We start from the raw sequence: 22,449 nt of genomic DNA, 5'->3' as shown, positions 1-22,449 counted from the left end.
ATTGCTAGTTGTAAAGCTCTGATAATTGTCAAGGCTCTAATTACGGGGCTCCGCGATAGTTAGTCCCTCACTGCCGACTGAAAGCGGTGCTGCAAGTCATTCACAAAGATAACGTCTGGAGAAGAAATGGTGATTTAGGCGAGACACAAATGTCAGGTGTGTGTGTGTGTGTGTGTGTGTGTGTGTGTGTGTTGTTTAGAGATGGAAAGAAAGAGGCACTTCGGCAGTACATAAACCGCATGGACTGTTCGTTAAGTCTCCTGGAGCCTATAACCCATAGTTTATTATTCACTAGAGGGTTAGCCTAAACAATAGACTCCACTTCTCTCTGCTTTAATGAAAAGTTAAAAAAGCACAATAAACTGTGGGAGGATGCAGTGGCCGGGTGTTTCGTTAATGTTACCACTGGGATATCTGCCTATCAAACTAGCGCTTCATTACGCAATTTAAATTGATTTACCGAACATGTTAATGCCGGTGTCGTCTTATTGGCTTATTATTTTTTCCATCTTGAGTCTGAAACTGCATTAATTCCAGTTGAGATTTGAATATTTTCACTACAAGTTTTTATTTTAGCTCTTGGCAGAGACTTTTGACCCTGAATAATACTGACTGAGGAATACAAACCTTTGCCAGTGTTAAACTATATATATATATATATATATATATATATATATATATATATATATATATATATATTAGGGCTGGGCAACGGTTAAAATATTTAATCGCGATTAATCGCCCTGATTAATCGCGATTAATCGCATTGTATTTACAAACTCCCAAGAATGAATTCAAAAGCAGTGTAAAGAGCACTTTTATTTTAATGTTCTGCTGCCATATGAACAAAAGTGTTGTAACATTTGTAGCACTTATTTTATACTGGATATTTTCAACCCATCTATTGAATTTAGTGCACTAGTTGATCTTTTCTTCATAAGAGAACAGCAAGCACTGCAGCCAAAATATGGCCTTTTTTGACCTGCTGTATATTAGCCAGTCCCTAAGCTTGATGTATCATGAAACTGTTGACCTTTTGGGTTTTGTGGTTTTTATTTTATTATTACAATTAAATAATAATAATAATAATAATAATAATGTTATGTTCAGTGTTTTTTCGCTAATCCACCTCTTATATATTTCAATCCTTATGTAATTTTGTCTGTGTTGTGTGCACCTGCCTGTTGCTTTAATCCTATAAATTTCCCCGTCGTGGGATAAAAAAAGGATTAGCTAATGTTATCTTATCTTAAATAACACTTTTTAATATATGTACTGGGTTCTTTCAAGGTCTTAATTACATGTTATGTGTGGGCTCCAGTAACATCCATCCATCCATCCATCCATCCATCCATCCACTGATCTACCTGGATGTTCCCTGGAGGACTGAAACGCCTCAGTCAGAGACGTCTGTGGGTCTGTCGGGGCAATGAGAGAAGTTTCGTCTCCTCTCTCCGTTTCTGGGGCTCGACGTTTTCATGTTTTTTCACGTGCTTAGATAAATTTGTTGTGTTTCCACTGAAATGAACCGGCTTTTTACAAAACATACAGCTTGATTTCATTTACGGTATTAAAATAAAGCCAAACGGTGCTACTGTTCATGTTTTTTCGCTGCTGCGGTCTCTCTCAGGTTTTTTCAAGTTTGTGTGAGAGCTGGGTGGGCGGGCCAGGCTGAGCCTGCGTGCTGATTGGCTGGCGCCGCTGAGCCATGTACGAGAGGGGAGGGGGAGCGGGAGAGTGCTGCTGTGACAGCGCGCTGCAGTCAGCGCGCCTGCTGACTGACACTGACTGAAAGCATGTGAGCAACATGCGTTAATGCGCGATAAAATAAATATCGCCGTTAATAGTCTAATGAATTAACGCGAAATTAACGCGTTAACTTGCCCAGCCCTAATATATATATATATATATATATATATATATATATATATATATATATATATATATATATATATATATATATATATATATAAACACTGTTTTTATCACTTTTTTAAAAGAAATTGTTATCTCTGATTCTAATTGTGGTACAATGTGCTTTTTTTTAAACATTTCTAATCATCCTTAGACCCGTTTTCTGGTGTTCATTACTGACTCCATCTTTCTGACCTAAAGTAGCAGAGAAAATCTTTTGTTTTTATGTACATAAGCATAATAATGTGGATGCCTCTCACAATGTATTTTTGCACACGTAATTGGAAAAACAGTCTACCCAGTTTACTCTTGTTTAATTAGGAAATAATTTCCCTGTATTTTACAGTTACGATATAAGCCACATCACAACACTGACACAACATTGGTAAAGCTTTTAAAACCTTTTGAAGCCTGATACAGGTAACTGTGAGGAAACTTCAAATAAAAAAAAAGAAAATCTTTTTTTGGTAGATTTAAAAAAATAAATAAAGTCAGGCTTTCAAATTGTCTTTGTATCATAATTGATACGTCACACCAACATTTTCCTCATGTTTTCTGCATTTTTATCAATTACTATACTGATGACACACAACTTTATATTTCCATGTCGTCACATAAGCAGTCAGAGTCGATGCATGCATAATATCGATAAGTGGATGAGTAAAAATTCCAATAAATGCAATGCAATGCAAAAAAAATGGACAAAAGTCATTGTTTTTGGTCCCAAACATGCAACGTTATGATTAAAAATCAGAAACTTAGCTCACCACATCTGGGCTTCCATTTAAGTCCTAATGTCTACATAAAGTCTGTTCCAGTTTCAGCATACTGCCATTTTAATACTTAGGGATGATTTGAGGAAAATGGTGGTATCTGCTTTTATTTTCTCAAGCATGGATTGTTGTAATCACATCTATACAGTGCTCCATAAAAAGCTGCTGCCAGTCCCAATCAATACCAGGCAAATACATGATATCACCCCAGTCCATAAAGTCTTGATAATAGTCCACAAGGCACCAAATGGTCGTGGGCTTAAATATCACTGCTGCTTATCAGGTTTCAACCATGCAGACCTCTCAGGTATTCAGAGACATGTTTACAAGGTGATGCATCATTTAGCTTTGATGCTCTGAGGGAAACTTCCTGAAATCCTGAGATGAGCAGAAACTGATGGCTGCTTTACATCTGGACTGAAAACGTTAATGTTAAATTATGCTTTTCCCTAAAGATCAAAGACGACCTCAAATCATGTCCTTTTCAACATGTCTTAGCTTTTCGTTTTAAATAGTCCATCTTAACACATTTATTTAATCTGAAGCCTAATTTTTACGAATACCTTACAATATACCTTCATGCTTTTTATTCCTAAACTTTAATGCATTATTTACATGTTTTTCTGTTTATTTGTTGTAAAGCCCTTTGGATGCACAGAAATTCGCCTTGCCTACGTAAGTTGAATCCCTTTACAGTCCTTTAATTTGAACCAAAATTAGTGTTTGCATTCAGCTCTTTCATACAGTTAGCTCTTCAAAAGTAACATATACCCATTTACCTGCATCTAGTCGTGGATCCAGTAGCGTTGGACCTTCACTTCTCAGGTTAGAGACTGATTAGATCCTTGCTGCTAGCCTGCATAGGCAACTGTTTTCTTTAAGATATCTTGGAAAGTCATCTTTAGTGTATTGAAAATACATTTTCATTACTGGAAATATATCTAGTTACGTATTTCTGAGCCTTTTCTTCATTTTTATGTGACAAAGGGTTTGCTGTGTGCCCACGCAGGCCGGTTTTACTCTCATCATCCACTAGAGCACAACTTAGGACTCTGCAGGACTCCGTATCACAGAACAGACAACGTCCCCATAAACCCAGGAGCCAGGGAGAAATCACGCACAAGACAGGCCCTAGAGGAGTGCGGTTATTCAAAATGGGCTCCTCTAAGCAGGCGAGAATCCCAAACGGGACTCCGTTCAGCCATCGGGTGAAAAACAGGACCCCAGACCAGTAGGCGTCCGCTACGTTGCAGGAGATTCAGTGAAACCGAGACATTTATTTTCCTGGTTCACCCCAAAGATCCGGTCCCCCGGTACAATCGGAGCAATGTTGTGGACCGTGTCCTGCTATACAAACAAAGCAGCCACCATCATCTAGCCAAGAGTCTGTGGCCAGCGGCCTCTTTTTCAGGGGTGAAGATGTTCTCCTCCTGGAAAGAGAGGAGCGTTGGTTTTAAAGGGGGAGGAATGGGAGCCATGTTTGTGACACGAAACCTCCCGTCATTAAACAGGACTGGAGCCGTCCGGGTCCAGTTGTCCCTCTCTTACAGAGCTGATATTGTTCCCAGTCATGCTCACAATAAGTGGGCAACAGAGCATTAATGATCAGTAGTTAGGCTGATGGTCCTCTTTTGCATTTGAGCTACCAGTTTTTGTTGTCACACGTAAACTTGTTGATCTACTATGCAGAGGTTCTGAGTTTAGCTTTAACTCTGCAGACTTAAGAAGTTTCACCAAAGAAGAACCCGTCCAGAGGACCTATCAAGTTTCTCTAGTTTTAGCATAAAATATTTAATTGAATCCAAAAAACAACAGGATGGGTTATTTTGCATCATTGCATCCTTATCTAGCATTACGAATGCTGCCGAACTCTGTTTCTAAAATGCATTCTTGCACAAATGCCCTTTGCACAATCATTTCTGCACATACAAATAGTTTTTAAAAATACTCCCCTTTATACTGTGATCGCACACTGTCTCTTTCTCCTGCATTGTTTATATTTCAATTGTTTACTATAAATCACTGCTGCACTTTATCCTGTAATTTACTGTTATTTTCAAGCTGTATGCAAACAAAACTGGGAAAGTCCGCCGAGCGAGATCGTTTTGATTCCATGGATTTTAAGAACGCGAAAAACGAGAGATGCGGGTAGGAGACCGAAAAAAAATTATCAGAAGTAATGAATAACTATGTGGACATCATCTGTGAGAAAAAATCTCACTGATCTGCCACTTCAACGATTAACGCTTCATAACCGGTTTAAACTTGCTGATCCACTATGCAGAGGTTCTGAGTTTAGCTTTAACTCTGCAGACTTACGAAGTTTCACCAAAGAAGAACCCATGCAGAGGACCTATCAAGTTTCTCTTGTTTTTAGCATAAAATATTTTTTTTCCCAAAATATATTTATTAAAATTTTGGCAGTTTAAACAAACATCTTGAACAATCTACAAAATGTGACAACAGCAGTGGTAGTATTACTTGTTCACGTCAAAATAAAATACAAACAGAATAAAAAGCCTCTCTCAGTATTCGTTCCTGTGCAACTAGTCACATTTTGTACTTAACCTCTTTGTATTAAGAATTAAGTTTAACAGTATATGTCCATAAAGAGCATACAATATTTACTTAAATCCAAACAACAACAACAACAGGATGGGTTATTTTAGCGCTAAGGCCGTTCCATCATAGCCTCGTGAGACCATCCTGATCTCGCGAGCTTTCAAGGTTTCACTCGCAGATCAGTCTGGCTACTCTCCGTTGAAGAAAATTTGGAGCCGTTCACCAAACGAACGTCCAATCAGCGTTGGCTTTGAGGCGGGTTGAGGTGTGACGCAACGAGAAGTGCGACAGTTCAGTCTAAAGAACATGACGGCTTCAGCCGATGAAACTAGCGTTAGCGTGGCTATCGAGCAAGTTTTATCGGAATTACAGAGTATTTCTTTGCTGAGCTAACGAGCCTTTACCTGCAGCAGCAAGAGTAGCTTGGCTTGTGGTTGTGTTTTCGTCGTCGCTCGTAACAGAGCGACGACGAATCTGATTGGTTCATTTGGCCTGTCTATCACCAACATAGGCCAATCAGCTAACCAGTATTTTCGCCCCTTCCCAAAATTACTTCAACGGAAGGTTTCCAGATTGATATGCGGAGCAAATCTATCTGGCGGAGTCAGGTAAGTTCCATCAAGCAGTAGAAAAGTGATTTAAAAAAATAAATAAATTATAGGCCCCCTCTAACTATTAATACTATTTAATGTGGATGTTCAGAGATTTGACACACATTAGCAATTAGAGTCTGGAACGTTTCCCTCAACAATAAATAACCGTGTTTTCCATCTCTACCGTCAGGATTCAGGCCAAAACGCGGGAGCTGAGGGAACGTCAGGCTCGGGAACGGGACTACGCCGAGATCTTGGACATCGGCCGCACACTGGACAGATCCTCTGAGGAGGACCACACCTACTCCGGCGTGAACCCCCTGAACATCTCGGTGGACAGCAGCCACAGCCGGGCCCACAGCCCCCGTGACGAATACCCCCACGTCCAGCACCAGCACCAGCACTCGGACTCGCTCTACTCGCCGGTCAGCAGGGCCCGAAACGACCGGCCTCCATCCACAGACAGGTAGGCCGTCCCGCAGCTCGCCGCCTCCTGTCAGCAAATCAGATCCACCTCATTGTCAGAGCTCAGCGGCATATGGGTTTTTCCTCATCTTTTCTATGTAAATTACACGTACAACAGTCCGAATCACCTTCAGACGACACGTTTCATCAGCTCGCCTACGCCAGCGGTCGGTTATTTCCCCTCACACTCGTGGTGTTTGTCTGAGGAGGTCTTCGCGGGCCTCGTTTCGTGTCGCGGTCGTCCCGAAGCGGCGTAATCGCACGGAAACCGCAGGTCGGCTCTCGCACCTGTAGAAGAAAATAATCACGGCAACAGAAGGCAGGCGGTAAATGTCAGCTGTGAGACGCCGCGCGCCGCGCTCCGGGGAATAAGCCGTTGCTCAGGGGGAAGCGGCGGGTGAATGGAGACCTTTGAATATCCGTCTCTCTCTCTCTCTCTCTCTCTCTCTCTCTCTCTCTGTCTCCCTTGACCTTTCTTGCTCTTTCTTTTCATCATCTGCTCTCTTGTTGATTTCCCCTCGATGCGACCTTTTCACTTTGCGGCATTTTCTGGCGTCGGTAGTAAAAAATGGGGCCTGAGCTTTGGACAGCTTGTCCACTGGGTGACTGACAGGTGTCGGTTCTTCCAGAAAACTCATCTTTTGGCGCTCGCATTGAGCCGTAGCGTTGCTCGTTTTGAAGGAACTCCTGCATCTCTTGTTCTGGACTGCCTCCAGTCAATGGAGAGAGAGAGATTCATGGCCCTAAAGATGGATTGGTGGGACTTAGGACCAATCGTGTGCCTGCAGGGCAGCAGGAGAACGCGCTCGACGCTGGAGAGCACGCGCGGCGATGAGTGAGTGGGTTCGCCTTCGCCGTGCTTTCCACGTATCGCCCCTAATGGCTCCGGGCGGCCTGCGTCGAGTTAAAGAGAGCCGTAGCTCCTATTGATTTATAATTCATTGTGCTGCTGTTGTCAGTTCTCAATTTTCTACGCAGTTTTTGTTAGAAGCAAACGAACGTGTAACAAAGGATAAAACACAACACAAGCATTACAGAATGTGCTCATGACAGTGTGGCTGTAATAACATCACACTACTGTTTTTTCATCCATTTCTCTCATTTACAGCTGAGCTAAAACTTTTTCCTCTCGGTATTAGTTGCCGGCTTTTTGTAACATTGTGCGTCTCGGGGTCTGAAAGTGTCGATTTCATATTTCCAAAGGGGAAAATGAACAAGTTATGAATGATTGTGTTCATTAAAACCACTGATCAAGCAACATTATAAAGCCTTTACCCATTCCAGTCAGTTAAATACTACTACTTGCTCATTTATTCCCTGATGCACTGATATGAACGTTTGGGGCCCGATATCAATATCCGATATTAATATTGCTGTTATGAAAGGCGAGCCAATATTTATTGATATTATAAACAAATAGCACATGGCCACCACCAACCTCCAAAACAACATAGAAATAAACATCTACTGTTGGTACCGGTATGAATTTGTTTAAAAAAAAATGACTAACATTGGCTGATTATATTATGGATCCCTGCCTGATTTATATGTTTCGTGTTTGACTTTAAAAGTTCAAAACCCAGAGGATCCAAGATGGCAGAGAGAGCCGACGCATAGGTGACTATTCTCTAAAGTCTGATACCTTAACTGGGTAAATATACGCAAGGTTGTTGTTGAGAAGAATAAAGGAGGAAGCACAAAAACGTACCAGATGCCAGAGAAAGCTGAGATTAAATTTGGAGGCATCTCAGAGAAACAATGCAGGCGAACACGAGGACGGCGCTGCAGAGGAAATGGACGGGGACAGAAAGAGACAGAAAGTTGGGCTTGCTTTGATTAGTAAAGACATAAAAGGTCACAAGCAAGAGTTACGGGCTGATTTTAGTCTTTTTAAAAGGCTAAAATTCAAAAGAGAGATAAAAGAAGAAACTGGTGCAAGCTCTAAAATAAAGATCAAATCGCAAACCCGCAGTAATTTTATTCCCTCCACGCTTTATTATCTTCATGTCTTTACTACTGAACCATCCAGACTCTGGATTGTTTTAAAAAAAATATTATAAAACACAATAAAAAAAAACAGCAGGTTTGTCAAAGGGCTATACATACTAAGATAAATTTAAAAAAAATAAAGCAAGACAGCATCCAGCAGCACAAACTGGTCAAAAACTGTTGGGGAAAAAATGTAATAATAATAATAATAAAAAAAAGGAGATTTAAAAACAGGAAACAGAGTCGCCTCTTTGACGTTTAAAGGCAGCGCGGTTCAGAGTTTGGGAGACGTAAAAGAATCTGCTCTAGATTTCTGCTTCGTTTTTGGGACAGCTAAACGCAGCTGGTGGTCTGGTCTAAGGGTCCACGAAGGAAGGTAAAGCAGGAGTAAGACCGTTTAAGAACTTATAAGCCACCCATAAAACGTTAAAATTACCTCTGTTATAAACGAGGCAGCCAATGAAGGGAGGCCAGGAAAGGCGAGAGGCGTTCGTGTCTCTTGGTGCCGGTAAGAAGCCGGGCGGCAGCATTTTGAACACGCTGAAGACGCGATGCAGAGGAATGAGTGACACAAACAGAAAGTTTATTAGAAACACTGCAAAAAACGGAAGTAGAAATAAGTAAAATGTTCTTAAAATTAGTGTATTTGTCCTTGATTTGAGCAGGTAAATAAGATGATCTGCCAATGGAATAAGATTTTTTGCACTTAAAATAAGAACAATTAATCTCCATCATCTTATTTCAAGTGCAGGATGTCTATTTATCTTATTTTATGGGTAAAAAAAATACTCGTTCCATTGGCAGATAATCTTACCTGCTCAAATCAAGGATAAATACACTAACTTTAAGAACATTTTACTTATTTTAGACCCGTTTTTGCAGTGTAGTCGAGACATATTCAGATAAAGGCATCTTTTATTCTCTCCAAGTCGTGCCACGACAAAACTGCCTCAGGTTTGGCTGCTTGCCTGAACTGGAAGAACCGTATTTCTGCCAAACAGAGCGCCTCTGTTTATCAACTTTAAAACTTTAAAAGTCCACAATTACTCCCAAAAACTGTTGAAGACTTTTCTTCTTAAATTGGCTAATAATTAGATAGGATAGTGCTATAACTATTGTTTGATAGTTGTTTATTATTTGTCTTGTTTTTGCCCTTTTGTGTGAATGTCTGTTTTAAAGGTTTTATATCCGATTGTGTAGCGCTTTGCAATATTTTGTCTGTGAAAAGTGCTATATGCATAAAATTAGCTTTTTTACTTGGGTTGGATTTGACATTTAATGTTTAACAAAGTGGGTTATAGCACCAACATTGTATGTCTGCACACATTCTTTTTTTATTTAGCCAAAAATATCCATATTTGACACTTTATCGTTGTAATTTACATCCCGTCCGACCTTTCAGTAAAGTTCAGTAAGACGGCTGCAGTTTAAATGTTGTAGCCCTAAAACTTAAAAACCATGGCTGCATAAATTCTTTAGCTAATTAGATTTCTTCATGTCACCTTTCAGGCTTTTCCTCACCCACCCAAAACCCTTCAGAGACATTACTGTTTTATATGATTTGGTTATAACAGGAGGAAATTATGTTTAAGATAATATGTTTCTCCTCTGTCGAGTTCAGACACGGGTTTTGCTTTAGTTTCGCCTCTGGTGGTCTTTTTTTCCAGCGTAAAGCGTGTTCACATCTTTCCAAGTTGAATAATTCATTTGTCCGTAAGCCTTCATGTGACTCTGGCCGTGTTTTCTTCAGTCTTGAATCCCTCGCCTTTTAGCTGGAGGACGGTCCACGGCTGCAAACCCGCTTATTAAACACATTTTGTTTTGTTCCCAGATCCCACCACGATATTAGACAAAATATACATTCTGGGAAAAATTGGAGGCATGTTTCCTGTTTCTCGTCGGCCCCTCGGCTGAGCAGGAAGTGAATTAGACCCCTGCTGTTGTGAGCAGAGGAGGCTAGAAAGTGTTTGTTTGTTTTTGTTTTTGGGATTGAAATGGCAGAGTGAACTGATATTAGCAGGCTGAAGAACTGAGGAGATTTGATCAAAGTAAAAACAGATCTGTAGAAACACACCAACAGTTCTCAGATAAAATGCCAGGCGAGCTATAATTAGCTGGAATATAAGCAGTTTCACATTTCTTTTTCGAGGTCAGCGCGAACCCTTGCTGTCTGCAGATGCGGATGAATCTGTGTGACTATCTTGGTTATGATATGCCCATTAAAAGGCCCTGATGTCACAGTGGTTTATTATTATTAAACTGTGTGCTGCTTTTGTTGCTGCTGCCGCGTTGTGACTATCACAAGATTATGACTCAGGCTCAAACTAACGGGGGTCAAAGATGTTATTGCCTCGCTGTAATACTGAAGGTAATGTATTTAACCAAAGGGCGAGTGTTTCATCAGGGTTACACGCCACAATTTAAACCTCTTAGTATGATTGTGAACCAAAAACAATAGCAAAAGGCCAACTGGGAATGCCTAGTACTTTGTTTTTTAAGTTCATTTCAGTTGTACTTTATAAAATCTTCTGGGAAATTAATTCAGTTGTAGTTTAAAGCTGTGCTTGTTTTATTGTACTAAAAGAACTTTGCATCATATTTTAGAGATATTTGCTCTTTGTAAGAGATCAAAATGCTGTCAGCACTTTAACATGTTTGATTTCGTCATACAGCAATTTGCCTAAATTCTAAATTAGTTTTCTTTAATTAATATCAGCTAAACCAAGCAATCCTAAAGTAAATCCAGATAAGATAATCTTCAGCCTTACTTAGTCTGTTAAAATAAGCTTAGAAATGCTAAGGTAAAATAACATAAACCAAACTATGACTAAATCTGGAGATTTTTAGCTAAATTAACCTCTCAAGACCCAATAATTGTAGTCTACACATAGTCTATTTGATGCCTGGAAATGAAAAGTTTCATTTTAAACATATTTTTCTATCCCCTAACAGATCTGTAAGTGAGGTTGAAATTTTATCAAACTTATGTTTTCAAGAGAAAGTGATATTTTTCAGCTGCCAAAGAGCCTATGTTTGGACTAAAGTTCTTGGGTCTTAAGAGGTTAAGATAATCCACGCTAAATTAAATTAAACTAAGTGGTAAACTGAGCTATTTTATTTCAAACTGGCTTATACTTAACTATCCCAGCAATGCTAAGCTAAACTGAGCTAAAAGTAGGCTAATTAAGAAAAGCTGTACTACAGTAAACTGGGTTTGGCTAAGATGAGTAATTGTAAATTAGATTAAAATAAGGCAAACCAATAAACTAAACATACAGTAAAATTAACCAAGTTGAACTAAACATAATCCTAAACTAAAGTAAGTGCAAGATAAGACACTTTAATTAACTAAAGCAAATTTAAGCTAATATAAGCTAATGTTAATTGAGCTATATGATTGCATTACCTACACTAAGTTAGGCAAACAAAACTAGACAAATGAACAAAGCAATGCTAAAGTAAACTAAACGGCCATAAACTATACTGTACTAAGATAAAATCGACTAAAACAAAAAGAAATCCTCAGGTACAGCAAATTCAGTAATAAGCTAAGCTAAGGTACCTTCAGTTAAGTTTAAGGGACTAGACTAAACTAAGCAATTCAAACTTCAACAAACAAAACCTAAACTTTGATAAACTTATCTATGTTGACATAAAAGGAGCTAAATTAGATGATGCTAAAATATTCTAAACTACGGTAGCTAGTAAGGTAAACTGAACTTTAAGAAAATAAACTTTTGTAGGGTAATCTAAAGTAAATGTTCTGGGCTACACTACGCTAACACCTGCTAGCTTCAAATTAATTAATCTTTGATAAACTAAACAAGCCAACCTTAAAATAAAATAACCTGCTTTAGACTAATCCAATATAAAGAACAATGAGCTAATCTTAGCTAAACTAAACTTTCCAGCCTAACAAACAGACTGGCTTCATCTATGGCTTATCTATTTACATGTAAAAACATAAATACTCAATTTAAATGACTAATTGTTTGTTTTAGAATCATTTGTCACCAATCTGCATTTAATTATTTGACTTAGTTTATTTGATCATGACACGGTGATTGTTAGCATAGGATTATTATCAAGATTTTCAATTGATAAAGATGAAAAGTTTGCATGTAAAGCCACAGTCCTCTGGATCTTTCTGCAGAATCATATCCAGACTTGTGCTGCGGAGGAAATTTGTCTTTTAACCTTTGCTCCAAACCAGGGGACCCTAATGAGAATACCAGAACCGCTGGTTCTCTCGGTCCCTGCCGGAGCCATAACACGTACTACTGCCTTCTCTAAGCAGCTGCAAAAATATCCACTGCAATTCATTTTTAATCGCCCGTTCTTCCTTCAAACACCGCCCGCCGTCACAAATTTCAATTTAACAGCAGCGGTCTGAAAAACAAAAACAACCAGAGAGGCTGGGAAGGAGCCTGGAATGAGCCTCTGGGCGTCGTTTTCCATTTCCTTTGCTCTTGTGGACCATGTCCATGAGGTCCGCAGGGCCCAAAAAAAAAAGACAAGCTATGGAGCGATAGGCTGCATGTTTCTGTACGTTTATGCGTCTAATTTATGTTGAAGGCTGCAGATCTGAGCGGCACATGAAACTGAAAGAATGTTGTTGTTTTGCAGAAAAACGTAATGCGTAGTTTACCTTGGGATTTTGAGTGTAGGTGGAATGGTGTAATATCATGTTAAAAAACAGTTTGTTTTTGTAGTGTTTCAGTTTTGGCTCTTATTCAGATTGCATAATCATAATTTTTTATGTCTCAATAAAACATAGAGAAATATTGTCCAAAACTTTAGAGATTTCTGTCCTTCTACAGAAATTGTACAGTTATCCAAAAAGTTTTTTTTTCCCAGCTGATGAACCCTGTGTTTCGTGCTCCGTCTAATGCCGTTAATTAGTTGACTTTGGCTAAAACATTGTAGCCAGAACGCTGTTCACCAGCTTTACTGGGCCTCACACTGCAAAAACGGAACTAGAAATAAGTAAAATGTTCTTAAAGTTAGTGTATTTCTCCTTGATTTGAGCAGGTAAATAAGATGATTTGCCAATGGAATAAGATTTTTTCACCTAAAATAGGAACAATTCATCTCCATCATCTTATTTCAAGTGCAGGATGTCTAATTATCTTATTTTAGGGGTCAAAATAGTCATTCCATTGGCTGTTGATCTTATTTACCTGCCCAAATCAAGGACAAATACACTAACTAAGAACATTTTACTTATTTTTAGATCCGTTTTTGCAGTGCAACATTTGCTGCATCACACGCCGTCCCTGCAGGAACAACCCAGCGAATTAGGCGCCGTTGTTTTATTCCTCCCCTCCCCGTCTAAGAAGCAGCAGTGAATGCCGGGAAGTCTCCGGGGGATTTGGTGTGATTTGATTCCCGGTGTTTTTTTTTTTTTGTTTCCTTTTTTTTTTTTTTTTTTTTTTTTCCTGAGGAGGCAGCGCTCCTTATTGAATCGGCTCCATTACATTTCATCTCCGCCGGGGGAATAGGGGGGGCCTCAGAGTGGGCCGTGTTGTATCACAAACACACCAGAAAACAGCGGTGCAGGAAAACAAACAGGCAGCAGTCGCCTTGCCGCTGTTCATACACTGATAAGACAGGAGAACGTGTGTATGCGTGAGCTTAATTCATCTTTACTCCGCGCGTTTTGGGATGTACACACCATGTTTGTGCCTTCGCTGTTTATGCAACTGTGTCTGCTCTGTTTTGCTGCTGTGCCACATGTCTGCTGTAAACGGTGGGGGGTGGGGGGGAGAGGTGACGAATCAAAGGTGCGTGGGAGAAACGGCGACAGGTAAGCAACAGTGAGCATGCAGCTTCTGCCTTGAACCACGGCGGAGTCAATCGAGGCCTGAATTAACCAGCGAGGCGTGCGTCTGTGCCAGAGCACACATGGCGGCTTCCCACACAAGGAATTACTGCAGGTCTCTCATCCTTTCATGTAGAAATTTGCACCAGCTTTGGCTTAGAGAAGAATTTATTCTGAAATAATAGGGAGAACTTTGGCCCAAGTGCTCAGTTATGTCGAGCCGGTCTCCAAACGTTTCGCACATGTGCCTCTTTTGTTGGGTTATTGCCCAAAAACATCCTACAAAAGCAAAAGAGAGCTTTGGAGCAGGTTCTTTGACACCTTTCAACCGGGCCTTGGTGAGAAAAGTGTCTGAGCTGCTCCTTCTCCTTTAAGTCACTTATTTTGTCACAGTTGGTGAGAGATTTTGGTGCCAAAACTCTAATGAAAAAAAGTCACATTTTCTTGAATTTGTGCATTTGTCCTTGATTTGAGCAGGTAAATATGATTATCTGCCAATGGAATGCTATTTTTACCATATACGGTGCTTGAAATAAGATGATGGAGATGATTTATTCCTATTTTAGGTGCATAAATCTTATCCCATTGGCAGATTATCTGATTCACCTGCTCAAATCAAGGAAAAATACAAATTTCAAGAAATTTTTACTTATTTTTAGTTCAGTTTTTGCAGTGGAAGAAGCAGAATCTGAAAACTGTGGTTCTTGTATTGGGAGTTTGAATTAGGGCTGGACGACACGAAGAAACGAGAATTGATAAAATCGAAATCATATTGATGGATAATTATCCAAATATATATTTTAAGTGCAGCTCTGGAAATTTTATGCTGTTGCTTTAATGGCCTAGTTTTAGAACACAAACACTGAAATCAAACTCAACAAACCTTTTACCAAAACTACAATTAAAACAAATTAAATAAAAAAAGAGGAGAAGAACTAGGCGATCATTTGTATCACCTGAACATTTTAAATTACAAACTTTTTTGCTAACCAAACAGGTATTTGTTGTCTCACCTTATAATTGCAACATTCAGCTGTGTAGTATTTTTATGAGTATATGAAAGATCTAAGGACAACTGTATATCAGTATCTGTTCTTAAAGTCCATATCTTGTAATTTTTAGGTTCCAGTGAGACATTTCTGGCTCACCAAGAAGGTGTTTCTGCCAGATAAACTCTAAATTAATGTTGGATCAACTGACTGGAAACGGGCAGGCAGCACAGGTCGGGCAGGTTGATCTGTCAAAGGACAGATCAGGTCAGGTTTCCAGGCAGAATCAGGACAGGGTCAGGCAGGCTCGGTAACGATAAGGCAGAACAGGTCGGGTAACAGAGAGGCAGGAATAATCAGAAATGCTGGAAAGTTCTTACCGGGTGGCTTGAGACAATCTGGCACTGGTGGCTGGTCAGACAGCAGGTTTAATGCAGGTGAGAACAGGTGGAACCAGTGAGGGGTGATTGCAGGCAGGGCAGGTGTGCTGAGTTATGGATTAGACCAGCACCAGTGCTAAGATCATCACAATTAGAGCATGATTGCTGCCAGATATATATATATTTTTACAATTATTTTTTGTATAAGTAGTCATTTTTATCACTTTGGGGAATTACAGGCAGGCTGGGCACTTTTAAATTCCTGAACAGGGTGGTGGACAACTAGATCTTCCACCGTGTTCTCTGGCATTTCTCCTGACTTCCTCCTCCTAACCAGACAAGTCAATCTTCATCCTATGAGCTCATATGTTAGCTGGAGACTTTGTTCTCAGTACATTTGTCTTTTGTGGTTGTTCTGTTACGCATTGCATAGTCCACTGTTCCTGGCATCTCACCAGTGCTATGATAGTCTTTGACTTCAGACATCATCCTCAGAAATCAGCGCGTTTATATGATCCTGGAAAACCTTTAAAATGAAAAAGCATGAAACATTTCAGACGTGGATTTTTAATTTTCAATGAAGTTGACTCGTGGTTTTTACATTGCCCAAATCAGGCATTTTAACAGCGGTGTGTATACTTTTTATATCCTAAAAGATGAAGCAAATGTCTTCTATGCAGCCAGTTTACAGAAATCTTGAAGAAACAACAATCAGGTCTTGAAGATCTTGGATTGTTCCAGCTAATTAAGCAAGAACAGAATTTATTTAAGGTTAGGTAAGAGCACAAACAGTTCAACTTATTTCCATATTTAGGTTCTTTTGAGGCTCCTGGGACAGGCCCTGAAACATACAGACAAAAAAACACATTTACAAACAGTGCATCGCCCTGTAAACACTCTGACTGGAGCATCAGAATCAACCTTTCACTCTCATTATCCCCCACAATCCATTTAGCAGCAGACTCCTCCTGATGTTTATCCTACTCCAGGCTCTGTAATCCCACACATCTGACCTGAACACGTCTCCTAATCTGTTTATCTCATCTGCTTGGACAACAGTGTGACTATACGACGCATTTACATAATGTCTGTACTAAATGTGTGGGTATTTTACTCGTTAGCGCTTATATCCACATAAATGTCTCGTGGATCATTTAATCGTGTCTTTCTAAGCCTGTATAAGAGTCGGTTTGGGCAGAAAATGTGTGTGAAAACGGCTTCTGCCCCTGCTGAAGTGATCTGGAGCTGTGAGAACTTGCAGCTGGGACTTTGCACCAGCGTTACAACAAGCTCAGCCACATCCCTCCCGTGCCTCAGCTGCCGCGCTGTCTGGCACATAACGTGCCAACGGTCTCGCCATCAAAATGTTGGCTTCCACAGCAACCAGGAATATGGACGTGTGTTCTCACCACTTCAGCGGGCAGAACGGGACGTCTTGCTGCGGCGCGGGGAACGTCTCCGCTCGGGGAGGTCATCGCGGCTGCCGGAAACTGTCGCTCTGATATTCGGGGCGGGAGCTCGCAGACGGGGAATGGGGGACAGAATTTTGAACTGCTGCCACCAGACTCAAGACTTTTAATTAAAAACATTTGCATAAAACAAAAATAATTCGACAACTCCAGGGCAGTTTTTGATACACTGAAGGGGAACTCAAGGTTATGCGTAGCTGGACCTTTTCCAACTAAATATAGCGTCAAAATGAGAGCACACCCTCCATCTAGTTTTAGGTTTTAGTTTTATTAAAACAAACCCCGTTTTTTAAGACGTTTTTACCAAATCTAAGACGAACACAGCAGATTACACACCATCAGAAGGAATATAAAACTGTTAACTATGAAGACCTGCGATTCAGTAGCTTGTAAAACCACCCCCACCTTCCTCAGCTTTCATTATTATGTGTGACTTTTTCAGTCTTATATTCCTATTCTTTATAAACTGTGACCCGAACGACTCAGTTTAGAAGCAATGTTCAACTTTAGTCTCAAAACTGACTCTCTAACACTTTGGTATTCAGAGGAGTTCAAGGTGGCCTGAAGGTGCCCAGGCCCCGAGGCTCCAGAACCACCCAACACAGCGTGTGCGCTGACACGCTGTGTTGGGATGACTCCAAATACGGTCCGCTGCATTACGGAACACCAATATCTACACTGCAAAAAGGGAACAAAAAGTAAGTAAAATTTTCTTGAAATCAGTGTATTTTTCCTTGATTTGAGCAGCTAAAAAAGACTATTTGCCAATGGAATAAGAGTTTTGCACTTAGAATATGAACATTTCCTCTCCATCATCTTGATTCAAGTGCAGGATATATAATTATCTTATTTTAGGGGTAAAAATACTCATTCTACTGGCAAATAGTATTATTTAGCTGCTCAAATCAAGGAAAAATCTTCAAATTATAAGAAGATTTTACTTACTCGTAGTTGCCTTTTTTGCAGTGTACTATTTACTTTCACTTTGCAAACCCAAGTTGGCTGCTCTGCTATTCTTGGGGAGAAGAGTATTTTTTTTTCTTTCTTCAATTTCTTTGAGCAACAATACAAGAAAGATTTACATTGAGATGTTAAGACATTTTAGTAGCGCTCAAAAGGAGTAGGTAGAAGTTCAAGAACTTATAAGAACCTACCCCCAATTACAATATTCACGTAACATATAAGGTCTTTTGATAAAAGGAGGCATTACAAATCAAAGCACAGTTACACAAATACAGTGTCTTATTTTCAAAGCAATTGTACAGAAAGAAGAAGATATCTAATAGTACTTATCAAAAATGTTGCAAATTATCACATTTAAATGTTTGGGTTACGTGCATATTTTTTTATGGGTAAGATATGTATACATGCTTTTAAATTGTCTTAGCGTGGTTCTCCTTTTTATTTCTATATCTAACCCATTCCACGACATAACTCCTGCTTGGCTGAGCCCCAGATCCCCCTTTTAGGTGTGGTGCGAACGCCACATCTTCACAAATTCTCCTGTCAAATTATAATTCTCTTCTCTACCGTCGAACATTTTTTGTATGTTGCCAGGAAGTAGATCTTGAAGATACGTGGCTGGTTTAAGATAATACCGCGTCTAATTTCCCGTGCAAACTGATAGTTTTAGGATTAAATTGAATGAAATCGTTTCCAACCCTTGCATGTTCTGACCCTGGGGGTTGATTTGGCCCTCCTGGGAAGATTGCCGTCGGTCTCAAAAGTTTTCCAGTTGCGATTAATCTTTCTCTTCGTATAACGTCGACACAAACCATCAGGCTGCCAAAACTCTTGCTTTTTACAGACCCAGCTGATGAAGAGCATTGGATTCTTTCCTTCTGGTATCTCTCTATATCTAAATGTACAAGCCACAGGTTAATTCTGCTGTGAAACAAACGAAAAATGCCAAACATTGTAAGGCACACTTAAGCTGCTCACGTCGGCCGCTTGATTGGACGGCCACCCGTTTATTCAGAGCGACCCTCAGCTCAGATCGTTGTGCGTTGCTCCACAGCATAAGACTGCGTTTCAGTCAGGCGGTGGCAGCCACCATCTGCTGCTGAGGGGTGGGATGAGTTTTATTGTAAACTGTAACGACAGACCTGTTCTTTTACATGTGCGCTCCCTGGATCAGAGCCAAGAGCTACAGACCAGGAGAGGATGAGGGAGGGCGACGGTTCAGTGGCTGTTTAGGGGTCGTTTGCACGTCTTTTGGGTTGGAACGAGAGCCGGCCGCTGAGAGCTTTACTTCCTCGTAGTGGAAATCCTGAAACATCAGGGTTATTCTTTTAGTTTCTGTGTCTGCTGGAATAATTATAAAAAAAGAAACAAACCAGGTGATACTCACAACCCATCAAATGATGAATAGATTTCCAGTTTCAGTGTTCAGAAGTGGATGTTTGTCTAATAAATGGCAAAATTTGGTCAGTTTTATGATGGTGTTTGAATTAAAAAGCTCACAGCTTTCGCGGTCATTCCTCCGTTCACATTTTATGAACGATCTAATGCATTTTCTGCAAAGGAAATGATAAAAGGGGCCTAATGTGTGTGAATATGACACATATGATGACTCTCATCACGGCTAATAACATCAGTCACAACAGATTTAAACGCATTTCCCTATATTTTTACTCGTATTCCTTTTTTCAAGATGTTTGATGTCCCAAATTGAGATACAGTAGGTAAACAGCCCTCCTCTGATGTCTATTGTTGACTAACGCTGCGAGGAGGATTATGTCTCATGTTTCAGTAATGAACATTACGGCCGGGGGGGTACAAACATTTTTAATAGCAGGCGTCGTACTGTGATCGCACCAAAAATTACCACCCTCTGGGTCCTAATCAGGAGCCAAATTAAGGGTTGGATGTAAGCCGCGTCAGTGAGTGTGTGCCGTAATCCAAGATTAACATTGTTGTTTTGACAAATCCGTGAGGTGAAGGTCAGAATTTATAGAACAGCAAACGAGGAATGTACGTATATTCTCAAAAAAACAAAAACAAAAAAAAACAGTCAACATTTCTCAACTGAGCCTCCAGACTCTCTAATGAACAAGAGGGTTGAGTTAAAAGCCAAAAGGTCTGGACTTACCGGTACATCTACATTCTGTACCGAGATCCCAGACCCAATTATCTGGATTAAATGTCCTCCATTCAGCTTTAGAGATGAAATGAAGGAGCTCTTTTCTCTGAGGGGAACCTTCGAACAGAGCCGAAACTCTGTCCGAAGTGATGGATGGATGGATGGATGGATGGATGGATAGATGGATAGATGGATGGATGGATGGATGGATTAACTTTATTGTCCCAAAGGAAATTTGATTTGGGTTACAGACTCTGGCTGCTACATAGTCCAAACTATGTGTCACACTGCATTCACACATAACACTACTATAAAAATTCCATTATAAGACAATAAATAGATACATAAAGGAGCATGTTACATTATATTCACAATAAAAATTTGAAAGAAGAGAAAAAAATAATAATAATGATGATAATAAATAAACATATATAAAAACCGTTCTTTAAAAAAATCTGTTTTAAGGGACGTTTACTGAGGACGTCCCAACGGATGCTGAGTTCACCAACGGGGAAAGATCTCTCTCCATGGTTGGTTCCCCCTTTAGAGCTGGATGGATGGATGGATGGATAGATGGATAGATGGATGGATGGATGGATGGATTAACTTTATTGTCCCAAAGGAAATTTGATTTGGGTTACAGACTCTGGCTGCTACATAGTCCAAACTATGTGTCACACTGCATTCACACATAACACTACTATAAAAATTCCATTATAAGACAATAAATAGATACATAAAGGAGCATGTTACATTATATTCACAATAAAAATTTGAAAGAAGAGAAAAAAATAATAATAATGATGATAATAAATAAACATATATAAAAACCGTTCTTTAAAAAAATCTGTTTTAAGGGACGTTTACTGAGGACGTCCCAACGGATGCTGAGTTCACCAACGGGGAAAGATCTCTCTCCATGGTTGGTTCCCCCTTTAGAGCTGGATGGATGGATGGATGGATGGATGGATGGATGGATGGATGGATGGATAGATAGATGGACTTCTCTTTGCTCAGCTATAAATCAAACTCTTTTGCTTCTGCAGTTAATTTTTATTGTTTAATCCGTTATGATACCGGTTGGTTCTTTCAGATGAAGACGCATTAAGCAGCAGTGGTGTTTTAGCTCCACTTAAATATCTGTTTTTATTCCTCAAAGAGTTCCCTTTTTTTTGTGTGTGTCAGTATGTGTCCGGTAACTTTATATGAGTCCTTTCCATCTGTGAATAATGTTTGCCACACGGCCGCAGACGCAGATGAAAGCCCCGCGGGACTCTGGAGGTATTACGGTGAACGACAGAAAGCACGGAGTCATTGCTGTGGAAAAAGGTGCCACACACTGGGAGATTAGAAGAAGGCGCTTCCAAAAGGATGGAAAAGGGGATTTATTGCTGGTGCATTTCAGCCTCTGAGGTCATGCATCTGTTCTTTTTATGTGCCTGTGTGTGTGCTGAGGGACGGTTTGAGGGCCATCTCCACCCAGTATTGACCCCGTCTGACAGCAGCATGATGTCATGCAGGATTATCCGGAGCCAGACTGACTGTCCGTCCAGTGTAGGACTCTTAGCTTGGGTCATTTTTAAAAACAAAACAAAAAAAATCCACACAGCACTTCAAATCAAAACTACACTAATGGACGCCGCACACAGAATAGGCAAACACCTATAAAGCTCTTGCTAAACACTAGGTACTTTGGTTTTTTTTTGGACAACTACATGCACGAAAGTGCTAAATTAAAAGGAAGAGTAGGCCCCATCTAAACAGAAGATGGGGAAAATTGTATTTTATGATATGAACATGAAACTTGTGGACTACTTTAAGAAAGTGATTAGTAAGATCAAACTGCAACAGAAACATTATGAATTCTAACTAGGAGAGCTCACACTGCAAAAAAGAACTAAAAGTATGTAACATTTTCTTGAAATTAGTGTATTTTACCTTGATTTGAGCAGTTAAATAACTCTATTTGCTAATGGAATTAGTATGTTTACCCCAAAAATAAGATAGTTGGATACCTTGCACCTGAAATAAGATAATGGAGATCAATTGTTCACATTTTTAGTGCAAAAAATCTTATTCTGTTGGCAAATAGTGTATTTTTCCTTGATTTAAGCAGGTAAATAAGACTAATTTCAATAAATTTTTGCTTACTTTTGGTTCCCTTTTTGCAGTGCATCCTAACATTAAATCAGCTCACTGCATGATAGGCTGAGGTTTACAATTGTTTGAACCCTATAACTCCAAATTAATCATTTTAGATACAAATATTTCTGGGACCTCTACCTCTTCAACAGAGTCAGTATTTTTCTGAACAAACAATTTACATCGTACAAATAAATATATTTCACACACCCTATATACGATTCATATACAATTACGATACAAAGAAAATTTGAAAGCCTGACGTTTTAT

The 22,449-nt window shown here is 39.7% G+C and overlaps 1 protein-coding gene across 7 annotated transcripts in view; it reads left to right on the top strand.

Moving 5' to 3' along the window:
- LOC105930934 (partitioning defective 3 homolog) overlaps window positions 1–22,449 on the top strand; it is a 343,689-nt gene that overhangs the window by 251,328 nt on the left and 69,912 nt on the right. For all 7 annotated transcript variants that reach the window (XM_012869384.3, XM_036138632.1, XM_036138633.1 and 4 more), the window contains one exon: window positions 6,033–6,308. In XM_012869384.3, the coding sequence (XP_012724838.2) occupies window positions 6,033–6,308 (276 nt within the window). The remainder of the gene's footprint in view (window positions 1–6,032; window positions 6,309–22,449) is intronic.

Source organism: Fundulus heteroclitus, chromosome 6, assembly GCF_011125445.2.
Source record: "Fundulus heteroclitus isolate FHET01 chromosome 6, MU-UCD_Fhet_4.1, whole genome shotgun sequence".
In the NCBI taxonomy this organism is placed as follows: Eukaryota; Metazoa; Chordata; class Actinopteri; order Cyprinodontiformes; family Fundulidae; genus Fundulus; species Fundulus heteroclitus.
Note: the sequence above shows the minus strand (reverse complement) of the source record. Positions and strands in the feature narration are given on the sequence as shown.